Source organism: Berghia stephanieae, chromosome 14 (genome assembly GCF_034508935.2).
Source record: "Berghia stephanieae isolate SIO BIC M18660-M18661 chromosome 14, UCSD_Bste_1.3, whole genome shotgun sequence".
Taxonomy (NCBI): Eukaryota; Metazoa; Mollusca; class Gastropoda; order Nudibranchia; family Aeolidiidae; genus Berghia; species Berghia stephanieae.
This window is the reverse complement of record NC_088373.1, coordinates 11,843,123-11,860,622: the sequence shown is the minus strand read 5'-3', so window position 1 is coordinate 11,860,622 and position 17,500 is coordinate 11,843,123. Positions and strand designations below refer to the sequence as shown.

Here is a 17,500-nt window from a genome sequence, read left to right as displayed (position 1 = left end):
GGTGCTTTTTATTCTTCATGCTGGCTAGAACTTTTTCACATGCCATGTGATCAGAATGTATAAAAGTCAAAACATGATCAGATTTATAATGTTTTTCTCCTCTGGATACACTTTTATGATCGTTGGAGAAGTATTTCATAAGGGCGTCCGCCATTGTTCCGATAGTTTCGAACCAGTTACTAAGTTACTATGCGTTATGACGAGGGAAGTGACGTTACGACTGTTGAAGCCAATTACTCGTGTCACCAACCAGTGGCAAAGGCGTTGTACTTTGACATACAGTGTAGCACAACTATATCAAACACTATTTACTGGCCTGATGGATTGGGAATTTTTTATGTTAATCATACTAAACAAATTAAGGTTAATATGAACGTTTGTAATGATTAGTAATGATTTTCCTCTGGTTCTTTGAGTAGACAGTTCATTTTCCTTCATTTGATTTATTTCCCTTAGAGGTCCCAAGAACCCAAATTTTCATTGCATTCAACGCAAACCACCTGTTTGTGTAGTTTTTTTTTTGGTAAAAGTTTAAAAATAATAATACCCATCATGATAAAGGAGTAGGTATTACTTGACAGTTGAGTTGACAGAGGACACAAAAGCGGATGTCAAAGTTTTGCGGTCATTGCCACCCATCCATTTACTGACCACGATGACCATAGCTTGACTTTATCATAAGACTATGCACCATGAAACCAAATATTATATAACCACCGATTTCAAAAACAGAAAATAAAAAGGTTATTTGTGGTGAATGCAAGATGTTTTCGATTTTACGTATGTATGTATTAAGTTATAGCATGTATTATTTTGATTGTTACTTGTATAATTTCAATATAAAACTGCCTTAAACCGCGGATAATCGAATAGATAAAATGAAGTTGACGTCACTCGGGTCTTTGTTATTGTTTTTTGCCATCCACGTTTATGAGTAATTCTCACTTAACTGTATTATCCAGACTATAAAAGTTCATGGTTACACATCGTTTTGTGTTTTGGTCCGTTACACTTCCGGATCGCAATGTTGTGAGCTTCTTAGGCAAGCGCATACTATCTATAGAGAATACAATAATTACTATTAGGTCTCACCCAAAAAGAAATAATACAAAAAAAAATAACAATCAAAATATTAAAGGAATTATTTTCTTTTTAAAAAATTGAGCTTTTATATAGCGCAATATCCACTAAATGTGCTCAAAGCGCTTTACAAGGGGTCCTGTCCAACAGCAACATTTAACATTTTGGACAAGACATGGCGCCTGTAAGGCGATATTACATTTTCTTTCGGACAGAGACAACGCTGTTAACGGCCAGGTATTCATTTTACACCTGAGTACGGTGAGAGAATGTGAGTAAAGAGCCTTTTCCAAGGACTCAACTATTCGCCGAGCGAGGCTCGAAACCAGGATCTTCCGATCCAGATACCATAACGGTTTGGGTTATCGAACAAGCAAATTATATAATACGTCGGTATAAGGATTACAAATGATATAAGAGTTATGTTTCTATTTATAGCAACCGTTATTCGATATCGCTATGCTTGTTATTGTTTTGCTATTTAAAGCTGGTAAGCAACTTACCCAACCGCATAATCAATGCGACAATAGATAAATAACTAACTAAATAAATTAATGAATAAATAAATAAATAATGAATGAATAAATAAATAAATAAATGAATGGATGAATGAATAAATGAATGAAAAAATAATTAATTGATTAATAAGTAAATAAATGAATAAGTAAGTAAATAAATAAATTAATTAATAAATAAATAGAATAAGATAAAATTTTTTAAAAAAAATAAAAATTAGAGGTTGGTGAAATGTGGAAAAATGTTCGAGATTTCCATAAATTCAAAAGCTACGTGTCCGACAATACTGTTTCACACTGTAGTATACTTCTCCAAATTATGTTTCTTTAGGGGTGAAAGGCCAAACCAATTTCAATACAAACACACGTAAATTCCGAATTAACGGGATTCCGCTTGGCACATTTCACAGATAACAATCCGTTTAAGCGGTATCAACCCAGCCGTCAAATTTGTTATTCCACGCGCTTAGCCGAATTAACTCACGGTTTTGAATGATACAAAATTAGCCACCTTGTATTATCTTCCCTGTCGTAAACCTAAATAAAAAAATATCTTTCGTCTTTCTAAATAACTTCTATTCGTTTAAGTAACGGAATGAAGTGTTAAAAGTTAGTTTATTATGTGAAAAAAAAATTTGTAACGAACGACCACCCGAAACAAAATTGAAGTGAAATAGGAGTTAGCGTTACTGAAATTGTAAACTAACAGTACAGCTTACGTTGTGTTAGAAAGTGTCAGATATTGTTGTTTTAATAGATAATCCTAACATCTTCTTTATGTCTCTGACAAATTAATGGTAAAGTGTTAAATATTGGTTGTAGCGACAAGATAAAGGGGGAGAACTTACTGTATTTCTTATCAATTATCCTCATTTATCTCTGTTTCCTTCCACCACCCAACACCTCCTATTTACCTATTTACAACTTCTTATCCTCCCCCCTCCCGCATTCCTCCTTAGTCAATCTTACTCGTTCAAAAATGCTCCCAACGTAATATTCAATTCTACCGTGATAAATATTAAATAAACATCGCAGTTATGTAGCTTTTATCCGCCATCTATTTAATCTTTATTTCAATGTTTAAAAAGTGTCATTTAGTGCCCTTTTCCTTCGACACTCGCACCTTTTGATCAGTATGTTACTGGTTCGAGCCCCACTATGCGTGTCTCAAAAAAGTTGAGTCGTTGAAGAAGGCTCTTTAGTCATTTATTTCGCACAGTATACCCAGGTGTAAAATAAGTAAAATTGTTAGATGACGCCATACGTCACAATGTGTCTGCTCCTAGATGTTCAATGCTGCTGCTGCTGGCATGGAACTCTTGTAATGTAAAGAGCTTGGAGTAGAGTTAATGGATATTGTGCTATATGTATTAGCAAGAGATGAAGTGAGCAGGAAAGTGCCAGAAGACAATAGAGAATAAAAGTTTTTTCGCGGCGGTGATGGGGGTTTGAACCCGCGACCTTACTGGTACGACAACTCCGTCGGGCCGGTGAGAGCGTGACTCTACCTTATGAGCTATCCACGATCTATATGTATTAAAGCTCACGACTTGTCTGTTCGTTTTGAATTATTTTTAAGTAGTCCCTTAGAACCATTCTTCTTCTTCTTCTTCTTCTTCTTCTTCTTCTTCTTCTTCTTCTTCTTCTTCTTCTTCTTCTTCTTAATTTAGTATTTTGAAGTTAAGAAACACAGCTCGTTCTCCTCAAGAAAACTAAATTTCAAACACAGTTATATGAACATCAGGAATAGATATAGATAACTCATCAAATAAGATGTCTGATGTCAACAGGAATCACCGATGTTGTCCAAGTGAGCAAATTGGGGGTTAAGAAACTTGTTCAAGGAAAAAAAACGAATGTGCCTGAAGCGGGGCTCGAACCCGGGTCATCCGGATCACAGTGCAATGTCTTAACCACTCGGCCACTTTGCCCCCATAACACACCTTTTTAAGTTACAATAAATGTATGACAACAAAAATCGTTAACTCACCTCTCGTTAAAAAAGTTGGATTGATAGACGGGAATCCGAGACACTGAGACGGATGTGAGGTCAGACGTTCTTGGAATGGGAAGATGGGAAGGGGCAAGGCTCGCAATCCAGGATTGTTTTGGTGACAAATTGTTTGGGGCGGGGCTCGAGGTGACAGGGCAGACACGCCGCTACTGATAATGTCATTGTTTTTGTTATGATTTATGATCACATTACTTTTGTTATTATGATATTGTCTCGTTGATAATGATAATATCATGTTATTATCTATATGACTTCCTTTGACATCGAGTGCTGTTCTGGCGGGTTCGAAAATTGGTAATTCTTTTGGAGATTGAGAAAGACGTGGTGATTGTAATGGTGACGACAGCATCAGGGGCGAAACGCTTCCATTTTCTTGAGTGGCTGATCTTGGCGAGATATTATTATTATTATAAACATTGTCGTGTGATTTTGATGGGCTGTAGTCAATGTTTTGTATGTCTGATTTCGTCGGGACGATGCAACATCTCTCTTGTGAGTTGGGGTTAGATTTTGCTGAAATTATGAGTCCATTTTCAAGAGATGCGGTGTTTTGAAGTAGTTGTGGGGTGGATTGTTGGTTTTGGGCACCCAGAATGTCTTTGATGAGAAACGATGACAGCTTTTTACCTTTGCTGTTGTTGTTATTGTTATTGTTATTGTTGTTGTTGTTGTTATTGTTGTTTATTTTAGAGTTGTAATTGTTTTTGTCCATGTGGCTGTGTTTGATGTTCAGATCCATTGGAGATATTTCAGTCATCTTGTTAAAATCTTTCTTATCTCGATACTGGAAATGAAAAGACACACAAAAATATATCAATATTACCTGAAACAAAACGTGCGTCTAAGTGGTCTAGTGGTATGGCACTCGCTTTTGGATCGGGAGGTCTTGGGTTCGAGCCTCGCTTAGCCCTTAGAAAAGGCTCTTTACTCACATTCTCTCACCGTACTCAGGTGTAAAATGAGTACATGGCCGTTAAACAGCGTTGTCTCTGTCGGAAAAAATTGTAATATCGCCTAACAGGCGTCATGTCTCGTTCTACATGTTACATGTTGCTGTTGGTCAGGGTCCCTTATAAAGCGCTTTGAGGACATTAAGTGAATATTGCGCTATATAAAAGCTCATTTTTTAAAAACAAAAGGACTGAGATGATTATATATAAGATTTTAATGGCACTAGTAATACTTTAGAGTCATATAGTATGTGTCTTTAGCTTTATGGTATTATTCTTTGTTGCAACAGGTTAAGTCATTTTAACAGCGATTCAAAGCTGAGAATGTAATAATATTATAAGATTATGAAATATGAAATAATTTATCAAGAACATGTTTAAAAGTAACAATCAGCACACAGTTGAGTCCTTAGAAAAGACTCTTTACCAACTAATCCCCGTCGTATTCAGTGAAAAACAAATGATTGTTTGACCGGTAAAACCGTTGACAAAAAATTGCAAAATATTCTTAAAGGCATCCTATAATTTCATCCTACATGTTAAGTGTTGCTGTTCCCCGGCTCACCATGTAAAGTGGACATTTCTCTGTATAAAAAAATATATATAAAAATCAAAAAGCCATGATATGCGTTTCGAGCCTCTCGCTCGGCGCATAGTTGTATCCTTGGAAAAGGCTCTTTACTCACTTTCTCTCACCGTACTCGGGTGTAAAATGAGTACCGAGCCGTTAACAGCGCTGTCTTTGTCCGAAAAATTGTAATATCGCCTAACAGGCGTTATGTTCCGTCCTACGTGTTAAATGTTGCTGTTGACCAGGGACCCCTTGTAAAGTGCTTTGAGCACATTTAGTGAATATTGCGCTATATAAAACTCAGTTTTAATTTTTTAATATAGTGTAGGTTTAAAACTTTAGGGAATGTCTTAATTTTCTTTCTTTCTCTTTTTACAAGTTTTTTTTTCTAATTTCTTTTTCTTTTAATATACTTAAATTATTTTGTAGTTTTGTTTTTTTTTTTTTGTTTTTTTGTTTTTGGTTTTTGTTGCCATTTTTGTGACAAAATTCCCATAAAAATAAGCGAGTTAGAAATGTATTTTTGGAGCATCTTAAGACGTAATTTGTTCGGATTGTAACAATATTTATCTATATAGATAGTATGCAGATGACGTCACTCAGGCCTTTGTTATTGTTTTTGCCTTCCGCGTTTGTGAGTTGTTCTCACTAAACTGTATTAACCAGACTATAAAAGTTCATGGTTACACAGAGTTTGTGTGTTGGTCCGTTATACTTCCGGATGGCAATGTTGTGAACTCCTTGGCCAAGCGCATTCTATCTATATGGTCTGCCTAGTCTTAATTCTGGGAGCTCCCATAGTTTAATCGATAAATCATTTTCATTTTTTAAATATTATATTTCTCATCATCAAAAATTGAAATAAAATCCTATATATCCGTCCTCGGGGGGAAATTTTTACTTAAGGTCTATCTGGAGAAAAGACAGACATACTAGGCGTTAGCCGCAGTTCAGCGCCGCAAAGTTAGCAATACGGGCTAAGTAATATTGGAATTCCCGGTTGGAAATGCAACTTCCATTTCGCCCCCAGTTGAGTGTGGGGTTTTTTTCTGTCTTCTGAAGGACAAGTAATAATAATAATAATAATAATAATAATAATAATAATAATAATAATAATAATAATAATAATAATAATAATAATAATAATAATAATAATAATAATAATAGTAATAACAATAACAGTAATAACAACAATAAAAATAATAATGATAATACTAATAATAATAATAATAATAATAATAATAATAATAATAATAATAATAATAATAATAATAATAATAATAATAATAATAATAATAACAATAACAGTAATAACAACAATAAATAATAATAATAATAATAATAATAATAATAATAATAATAATAATAATAATAATAATAATAATAATAATAATAATAATAATGATAATAATAATAATAATAATAATAATAATAATAATAATAATAATAATAATAATAATAATAATAATATTAACAATGATGATGATGATGATGATGATTATTTTTATTATTATTATTATTATTATTATTATTATTATTATTATTATTATTATTATTATTATTATTATTATTATTATTATTATTATTATTATAACGGACCAACAAACAAAACTATTTGTAACTTTGAGTGTTTACAGTCTGGTTAATACAGTTTAACGAGTATTTTTGTGACGAACGTTACGGAAACGACCTTTTAGCACAGTCTGATAATATGTTACATGTCGTATCAAAACGTTATGATGTTGGGGTTATTTGAGATATTATCAGTTTATTTATAAAAAGAACGAAAATGACGGCACTCAGTTTTTAGCCAGTCATTTTTAATGAGTAGTAAATTGTACTAATAAGATTATATACGGCCAACAAGGTTACACACAGTACTGCATGCTGGTATCGGAATGTCATGGGTTCGAGTCCCACTCTGAGTGGCAGATTGATGAGTCTTTTGACGTCATTTATAGGTTAGTGCACCGCCTAGTGAGTAGTAGCTGTTAGTAGTGCTCAAGGAAACGATTAATCTCATTGGTTGAACGATTGATTACACTTTTTTTCTTTTGTTGTTATAGACTTGTCATATGACGTCACTTTCTGGTCAGAATCAGGCCGTAGCCATCGTTATGATATAGATAGTTCGAAGATGACGTCACTCAGGTCTTTGTTATTGTTTTTTGCCATCCGCGTTTATGAGTAATGCTCACTGAACTGTATTAACCTGATATGCATACACACAGTTGTGTGTGTTGGTCCGTTATACTTCCGGATGGCAATGTTATGAGCTTCTTAGCTAAGCGCATACTATCTATAGACTGACACTGAAATCCAAAAGGACTGGCAGTTTGACGTCATTATTTGGTTTTTGCACCGCCTAGTGAGTTGTCGTTAGTAGTGCTCATGGAAACAAGTTATTTCATTGGTTGAACTATTGAATACAACTCACGATTTATTTTCTTTTGTGGCAAAAGACTGGCATTTTGACGTCATTTTTTTGGTCAGTGTCGGGTCATAACTTTACGAAGGCCACGGTCAGGCTATCATTATAGATAGTTCGAAGATGACGTCACTCAGGCCTTTGTTATTGTTTTTTTCCATCCGCGTTTATGAGTAATGCTCACTGAACTGTTTTAACCCGACGATAAACGTTCATGGATACACACAGTTTTGTGATTTGGTCCGTTATACTTCCGGATGGCAATGTAATGAGCTTCTTAGCCAAGCGCATGCTATCTATACGAAGTTTGCTGTGCCATATCAGGCTATAAGTTTTATCTAGTGCGGCTATGTGGTCTTGTGCTATGACACTCGCTTTCGGATCGGAAAGACCTGGGTTCGAGCCTTGCTCGGCACATAGTTGAGTCCTTGGAAAAGGCTCTTTACTCACTTTCTCTCACCGTACTCAGGTGTAAATTGAGTACCTTGCAGTTAACAGCGTTGTCTATGTCCAAAAAAAAATGTAATATCGCCTAACAGGCGTCATGTCCCGTCGATCCTACATGATTGTGTTGCTGTTGGCCATGAACCTCTTGCAAAGCGCTTTGAACACGTTTAGTGGATATTGCGCTATACATATGCTCTTGTCAGTGTCAGGCTATGATTTTACGAAGGTTGCGGTGTCTATAAGTTAGTGAAGGTTGCCTCCACCCCTCATCCCCCACTTCCTGCCCATAGGCCAGAGAAAATACTCCTCCATTTTCCGCACAAAATATGATTATAAATGATAAATAGATAAATAAATAAATAGATAAAAAATAAATAGATAAATAAATAAACAAATAAATCAAAAAATGAATAAATAAACAAAAAATAAATAGATAAATAAATAAACAAATAAATTTAAAAATGAATAAATAAATAAAAAAAATTAATAGATAGATAAATAAACAAATAAATAACTAAAAAAAAAATTAAAATGAATGAATCAATCAATCAATGAAAAGTAAATAAATATATTACAGATAAATAAATAATTAAATAAATAAATAAATAAATAAATAAATAAATAAATAAATAAATAAATAAATAAATAAATAAATAAATAGATAAATAAATAAATAAATAAATAAATAAATAAATAAATAAATAAATAAATAAATAAATAAATAACATTATCAAATTAAAATGATATTGAACAACGTGAACATATTATTTGCAGGTGTAATAATCGAACGCAACTCGATATGGACTTGATCTGGCAATGCTGTAATGGGATCGATCTAAATCCATGTTTTCGTCCAACCGAGTCATCGATCACATGATTTGTTGCTGTACAACGATTGGAGTTTTCTCAATTTATCTATCTAATCACGCTGCTTTGTTTATGAAAGTTGTAAACATGCCCACGAGTCATGTTGAGCAAAATGACCAATTGTGACATTGGTTATTCTTAATCTGTGAACACTTTTCACTATGTGGGTCATTTTGAGCACACTTTCCAATGTGACCAATGACCTGGATGGAGCACATGTAAATGTAATATAGATCGTGCCCATTGACAATATTTTGCGTTGGTTCGAAAGAATTTCTTCAACATCAATGAGTCCATAACGATATCGAGACCTGTAAATATGTGCACCTCAATTTTGAATATTAATTTGATATTCAAAGTCTTAAATGATATAATAGTATAATTACAGGATAGTATAAGTCAGTAAAAATTGTGTTGTTTTTTTAAGCAGACATAATTAACCCTCTCCATACCAACTATATAGGAAAATTGTGAAATTCGTTACGATACAACCAACCTTTTTCTTATTCAAATTTCATTTGTACATCATGAAATTTAAAGAAAATGAACAGTGTGTTGTAGAGCAGGTTTTGCTAAAGAAATTATGTATGGCAAGAACTGATATTGTGTCAGAGTGATAAAACATCTATTTTGTGTTAGTTGAGTGTGCAGTTTTGGGGGAAATCCTGAAAATGGCTGGTAAGGAGAGGGTTAAATGTTTCAGGTACAAACCTCTCATCAGCAAGAATAAGATCCTCTCTTGAATATTAGTAGGTCTGGAACAAAGTCTCCGAGTCACGGACATAAGATAATATTACAGAATACCACCCCTGTTTTGTTTTTGTTTTTGTTTTTTTTTTTAAAAGAAAATATGTCATATATTGAATGTTTTATATAGAAACGTAACACAAATTAAATTAAATACACACCTTCCTCGTTTTGGATTGAAGAACGATCACCACAATTGGACAAATTAATGGATCTATTCTACATACTCTATAACATACACAACCACATTAATATTCAAAATAGAATGAGTTCTCTAATGTCTATATTCAATCATTATAAAAACATTGGTTTCCTTATACAATATCAAGAATTTGTTGGGTTTTGTTTTGTTTTTTGTTTGTTGTTTTTGTAGTATAATTTATCTAAATCAACCTATTTCCACAATCTTATCACTTATATTCCAATATTATATTTACCGACAACAAGGGGTAGATAACTCTTATGCATAACCACACGTTGCTCTTAAATTTTCACTTTTACCTTTCTACTTTACATCTCTGTACCCCTGCCCTGCTGGCTTCCCCCCAAATAATTATAATAAATTCTCCGCCCCCTTTTCCCCTATTCGTTTCCATTTCCTTGTCTCACGCGCGCCCTCCATACTTAACTATCTGATTACCTGCTTTTACTCACACCGCTTAAACCAGAGCTTACCCAAAAGATTTACGAGTTACCTTCCCCTCGTAATGGCGATAAGCACACAGCATTACTGCCGTATTCTGAGAAAAAAGAACAAAATAAATCACGAATTTAAAATTTTGGCCAGAAATCTCGTCCTTCAAATATCGATCGATTAAAATGACCATCAGCTTTGCAAAAATTCTCAAAACCTGGGACTTCGCGAAGTTCCAGGTATGAGAATTTTTGCCAAGATGAGGGTCATTTTAATCGATCGATATTTGAAGGACGAGTTTTCTGGCCAAAGTTTTTTAATACTTTTTTCTAACCTGAGTACAACAGAGCATTAGATCAACGGAGTCGAGTCGAAATTTGTTTATCATTATAGCGAAGAAGAAGCCGTTGCAAATTTCTGGGCACTGTGATTGGTTGGATTAGCTATCAAACCACGCCTACTTTTGGTATGATTGACAGGAGGTATCATCGTTCATTTTTAATATTCATGCTATACGTTATGTAAAATACTCACAATGTCCACAAGTTGGATATAAGGTACAAACACACAAAATTGTTTTACATTGATCGTTTATAGTCTGATTAACAGAATCTAGTGAGCCATAAACATGGCTGTCTAAAAACAATAACAAAGAGCTGAATGACGTCAATTTTGTTCCTTCTATAGATCGTATGAAGTTGACGGATATTGAATAGAAAGACAAAATCATGCTAATTATGAAATTCTAAAAAATAAAAAAGGGTAGGGGGGGGGGGCAGGTTGTGGTTTTTTTTTTTTTATTTTTTTTTTTTTTTGTAATCTAGAGCTATTTATTTATTTCGTTTGTTTTTTGTTTGTTTTTGTTTTGTTTTTGCTTTAGTTTTTTTTTTGTTTTTTTTTTGTCTTGGAAGTGTTTGTTTCTTTTGTTGTTTCTTTGTTGTTGTTTTTTTTTAATGTTTTATTTATAACGAGCTTTGAGCACGTTTAGTGGATATTGCGCTATATAAAAAAGCTCAATTAATATTTATTTATTTATTTATTTATTATTTTTAAAGTTTTTATTCCTAAGTTTAAGAAACAAACCTCACTTCCTTTAATGACGGCATTTTTTAAAACCGACGAGCACCTATTTGGAGGTCTGATCACCCAATCCCTTATGGGCTCATTGTTGTAATAGACATCTCAAGAAATGACGCAAAATATTGTCCATTACAACAATGTTAAACTAGGCTAATGAGTGTGTTGGGATATTAGACCTACATAATAGTATGTAGCCTTCACGTCGGTTTTAACTTAAATATTATGATATTAATCTAAAATTCAAATACTCTTCAACAGTCGTAACGTCACTTCCTTCCTAATGATGCATGGTAACTTAGTAACACTGGCTCTAAACTATCGGAACAATGGCGGACGCCGTATGAAATATTTCTCCGGCGAGCATAAAAGCGTTTCCAGATAAAATTGATCATGTTTTGACTTTTACACATTCTAATCACAAGGCATATGAAAAGTTCTAGCCATCATGAAGAATTAAAAGTAATTATTTTTTTTTGTTTAGAACCAAGATGGCCGCCGTTGCCTATTTGGCAACAGGTTCGTTCCAACGTACGACCGTTTTGAGATTTTTGGTTGCTGTATTATTGAAACGGATGTCACTCGACTCTTTGTTATTGTTTTTGGCCAGCAATGTTTATGAGTAGTTTTCACTAAATTATATCAGACTATGTGCGCTTGGATAAGACGCTCACAACATTGCCATCTGGAAGTATAACGGACCAACACACAAAACTATGTGTAACCATGAATTTTTATAGATAGAATGCGCTTGGCCAAGGAGTTCACAACATTGCCATCCGGAAGTATAACGGACCAACACACAAACTCTGTGTAACCATGAACTGTTATAGATAGTATGCAGATGACGTCACTCAGGCATTTGTTATGGTTTTTGCCATCCGCATTTCTGAGTTGTTCTCACTAAACTGTATTAACCAGACTATAAAAGTTCATGGTTACACAGAGTTTGTGTGTTTGTCCGTTATACTTCCGGATGGCAATGTTGTGAACTCCTTGGCCAAGCGCATACTATCTATAGTCTGGTTAATACAGTTTAGTGAGAACAACTCACAAACGCGGATGGCAAAAACAATAACAAAGACCTGAGTGACGTCATCTGCATACTATCTATAGTCTGGATAATACAGTTAAGTGAGAATTACTCATAAACGTGTATGGCAAAAAACAACAGCAAAGACCTGAGTGACGTCATCTTCGTTCTATCTATAATTGTTCAAGGTTAAACATAGTTTTGTGTGTTGTTACGTTATATCAGGCTGACGGATGTTATGTTTTTATTTTGATAAACGCATAGCATCAATGACATGCAAGAAAACTTACCCATATTACCATAACAACCAATATGTCTGCCGCAGTGATCAAAGCGGGACATTCATTTACAACGTAAACAAAGCTCAGACTGCAAAGGGAGGTAACCAACTGTACTAACCTGCTGCATCGCTGGCGGGTGACTGGGTAAGCATGATACGTCTTGACCGGCGTGAAGGTCAAGCCAGGTTAAGCGTGATTAGTGGCGAGAGGGGTGACAATAATTACACATCGTCTACACGGAAAGGTGATAAGGTCGGCCGTCTATTTTATTATTCCAATACACTTTACTTTCTTCTTCTTCTTCTTCTTCTTCTTCTTCTTATTATTCTTCTTCTTCTTCTTCTTCTTCTTCTTCTTCGTCTTCTTCTTCTTCCTCCTCCTCCTCCTCCTCCTCCTCCTCCTCCTCCTCTACCACATACCTCTTTATCATGTCATCCTCCCCTGTAACCTTTAAAATAATCAACTCTGAGATTCATATGAAGACATGATAATAACGGTAAACTAAAGTCGTGACGTCATTTTTTTCTCTCTTCCGGTTCAAAACTCATTGAACGTGTTTAACCAGTCCTCCGGCAGACTAACAATGAATAGGTTACACATTGAATCATAAGGTGGATTAACTATTTCAGTATCAGGATGTATAGGCAGAGCGAGGATGGATGATCTTTATTGATGACCTGCACATATTTGGGCTAGAAAATAAGATGCCTTCACTCTGAAACCGGAAGATCGGTTGCACAATGTATTTATCCAGTCCTCGGTATTACTGGTTTTACACTTCCAAGGTTGGTGTTGGTATTGTTGTTGGTATTGTGTGTGGAGCACATCCTTGGAGAATGACAGGATGGGCCCAGCTGCACTGACCATGACCTAAGAGTCTGCTCCACAGAATCTGTGGAGTGGGTTCGGTGTTGGAGCGACACGCTATGATGATGACACTTCCAAAGAGATTGGAACCAGTATTTGTTACTCACGCTATTTATTATCTATTTCTATGAGATGGTATAATTGATCTGGCTGGCCGAACATGTGAGTATTTTATCCTAAACGCATAGCGTCGATTGTCACAGGTAGTTATGTGCCGCTATGTGGCTCGTGGTTTGACACCAAAAGCTAGAGGTTCCTAAATGAACCAATAAGATGGAGAGAACGACAGAGGGAGTAAATATGGCTCATATAATATAAAGGAACAACACGCACAAAACAAACGACGGTTGGGCCTTTAGCCTTCTTCACTTTTTCTCCAACTTAGTGGTAGGAAACCTGCCCTCGAATCGGAAGGTCCAGGGTACGAGTTTCGCTCTGACCTGCACATAGTTGAGTCCATGAAAAAGGTTCTTTACTCATTTTCTCTCACCGTACTCATGTGAAAAACGAGTATTTGGGCGTTAACAACAATGTTGTCTCTGTCGGAAAAAAAATCATTGTATTATTGCCAACAACCTTCATATTTTGTCCTACATGTTAAGTGCTGCTACAGGTTAGGGACCCTTTGTAAAGCGCTTTGAACACATATTATAATTCATATTGCTCTGTATAAATTATCTAGTTTAGTTTAATGGGTGCATGAGGAGACAAGATTCTAGATCTACTCACCTGCATACCACGATGTATTATTCCTTACTCTCCACTACATCGCTGGTTCATCCATGCGGCCGTAACACAATACTCTGACACAATGCTTTTCTTCATTTCAGCAAGAAAACAATGAACTTCAATTTAATATTGATTTTTTTTAATGACCTTCACATTGTCACCTTGACATTATAGGAGGTGAAGGTTAAAGAATTATTTTGAGAATTGGATTCAGTAGTCTGATGTCACGCAGCCCGGCAACGGCGGCCATCTTGGTTCTAAACAAAGAAAATCATTACTTTTTATTCTTCAAGCTGGTTAGAACTTTTCATATGTCTTGTGACCAGAATGTGTAAAAGTCAAAACATGATCAAATTTATGTTTTTTTCCCTCTGGATACGCTTTTATGCTCCCCGGAGAAATATTTCATACGGGCGTCGGCCATTGTTCCGATAGTTTAGAGCCAGTGTTGCTAAGTTACCATGCGTCATTGGGAAGGAAGTGACGTTACGACTATTGAATTCTATTGAGACCCAGTTTAATCAAACTATGTATATTTAAAATTATAGTTTTCTGACAGAAGATGTTTTTGTGTGTGTGTGTGTGGGGGGGGGGGGTTGAGATAATGGTCGTATAGCAAACATCACTATAACTATGCTGTAAGTACTTTGAGAAGAAAAGAACACATATTTTTAAAATTTGGTCAGAGAACTCGTCCTTCAAATATTGACGGATAAAATAACCATTTTAATCAATCGATTTTTTGAAGGACGTGTTTTCTGACCAAATTTTTTTAACGTGTTTTTTCAGAGTATCTCAAAGCTATGACTGTGATGAGTCGCTCAAGATTCGAGAAGGGTTTATAATCATTTTATGCCTGGTTTGCCCATATGATGAAAAGAAAACCACGAGAAGCGAGGCTAAAAGGTACTGCTTTGGAGCAACAAGCGGAGCAAGATGTTGATGGCCGGGGTTTATCCCAGGTTCTGTTCCACTAAACTAACTGTAGTTATTGCTAGCCAACCTTTTTGATTAATAGGACTATGTTTTATTGCAAAGTACTTTCCGCAAGATCTGACAGTCACCAGTTACTCGATCACCACTGCTGGGGCGGAATGAGGGGAGGGGAGAGGAGTCACTTCTTGCCTGCATTTATTTAATGGATTGAAGCAATAATTGTTTGCGGTTTTTAACGTAAGAATTGACAAAAATATCTGCCCCCACTTTGATGGGTCGGTCCCATCAATGCCCTCTGAAACTATCTTCCATTTCATTGACCGTTACTTTTGGTGTGATGCATTTTGGTAGGTATTTTTTAACTACTGCATGTTTTTGTTTTTTTTTTTGTTTTTATTTTTGTTGGGTTTGTTCTTTTGTTTAATTTTGTTTCTTTGTCTGTTTTTTTTTTTTTTGTTTATTGTTGTGGGGTTGTTTTTTTTTTAGTTTGTTTGGTTTTTTTTTTTTTTTTGGGGTTTTTTTTTTTTTTTTTTTTTTTTTTTTTTTTTTTTTTTTTGGTAATCTTGATGATATGCTGCGCAAATAGGGTAGTACTTGAACTTCTACTTTTTCTTTTTTACAAAGGAGAATAAAGATATCTGTTCTGTTGTTAATTTTTTTGGCTTTTTTTTTTCGTTTGTTGTAATCTTGTTATTTGTTTTTTCTTGTTTTTTTTTGTTTGTTTGTTGTTGTTGTTTTTGTTTGTTTGTTTGTTTGTTTGTTTTGTTTTGTATTTTTAGTTGATATCATGAAAATCGGGTTTTTCCGTATCTAAAGGGGGATAATCGGCATTTAATAACTCCATTAATATCTTTATAAAATGAGTATTCTTCAGTGTCATGTGACTCACGAACCCAGATATAATTGTTTATTAAAAACATTTCTTTAGTATTAAATAAATTATCGATAAATTGTTTGCTATACTTTGGATAGAACGCTAGACTATGGCAATAGTAGTTCTTTCCTCCAGATTGAAAAAGAATCACCAAGCCAAATCGTTGCTAATTGTGAGTGGATAAAAGAGTCAGGAAAAAAAAAAAGAAAAAGAAAAAAAGATTCAACCCGACGTCGAGAATAATTGCCCGTGCTATTTATGATGTTTTTTTGCATCTGAAATGTGTTATGTGTAATATAAGAATTACCAAATAACGTACTTTCAATGGCCGTGGAGAGTAACACGTGCGTAGTTTAATAACGCCTTTAATATATCGGGAGAAACAGATATAGAATGTTGCTTACCAATTTTAACTTACTCAATCCTAGAGATTTTTGCTACTTTTCAAAATTGGAAAAAAATGCATTGAATATGAGCATGTGCATAGATAGTTTTATTCAACTACAATTAACATGCAAAAAACAAAAAAAAAACAACTAAAAACATTAGCTTTGATACTAGGCCTATAATGTGTCTTACAAAAGTGTAGTAAATAGGCATGGGGTAAAAGTAACCCCGGGTAAACTACGGATGTAGTCAGTGTTAAGGTTGAGTGAGTTAACAACACCCGCGTTAGTGCGTGACTAACAAGATTATGTCCCCCTGATAGGTAAATAGATACTCGTCCCTACTAAGCAATTAGTTTAGTCTATTTGCACAACTGGTGTTTACCGCGTTTAGCATCGGCCATTTTGTGTTACGTCACAATATAGGTACAGCTTTATTGCACTACTGCACGTGTGAGCTCTCTAATGGCGGAGTTACCTTCTGACACGATCTCCATTTCCGGTTGCGCATGAGCTGACACTGCTTTAAGTGTAATGAGAGAAGACGCCTTGATTTGTAATTATGTGTGACAGTTTGAGGATGAAAAAATATATCTTATCCACGAGAAGAGTTAAATGTTCGGATAAAAATAGCCTATCACACGAAACAGCGGTAAGAACCCAAAGTACTCCTACTTCACAACCATAAGGCTCATAGAGCCGAAGTTTATCCTGGTTTCTGTAGCGTGAAACGAACTATACCAATTGCTTGCTACCCTTATGATATGATGCAAAGTACTATCTCCGCCAGATATAGCAAACCAGCTACCCATTAACTGCTGGGTGGACAGAGGGGTCAGAAAAAATCCCGACTGCACCCGGGATCGATTTTGGTCCCTTTGCGTGTGAAGCGAATGCTCTACCAACTGAGCTATTGGAACCTACCAAAAGAACCCAAAAGATATAAAAAAACAAAAAACAAACAAAAAACAAACAAAAAACAATGAATACAGATAGAACGAAGATAGTGTCAAGCACGTCTTTGTTATTGTTTTTTGCCATCCATGTTTATGAGTAATTCTCAC

The 17,500-nt window shown here is 34.8% G+C and overlaps 1 protein-coding gene across 1 annotated transcript in view; it reads right to left on the bottom strand.

The window, feature by feature from the left end:
- LOC144959834 (uncharacterized) overlaps nt 1-10,149 on the bottom strand; it is a 31,277-nt gene extending 21,128 nt beyond the window's left edge. Inside the window, exons 1-2 of the mRNA XM_078892615.1 lie at nt 9,584-10,149; nt 3,586-4,393 (exon numbers count right to left, since the gene is read on the bottom strand). Coding sequence (XP_078748741.1) covers nt 3,586-4,366 — 781 coding nt within the window. The 5' untranslated portion in view covers nt 4,367-4,393; nt 9,584-10,149. The remainder of the gene's footprint in view (nt 1-3,585; nt 4,394-9,583) is intronic.
- Nucleotides 10,150-17,500: the final 7,351 nt, after the last annotated feature.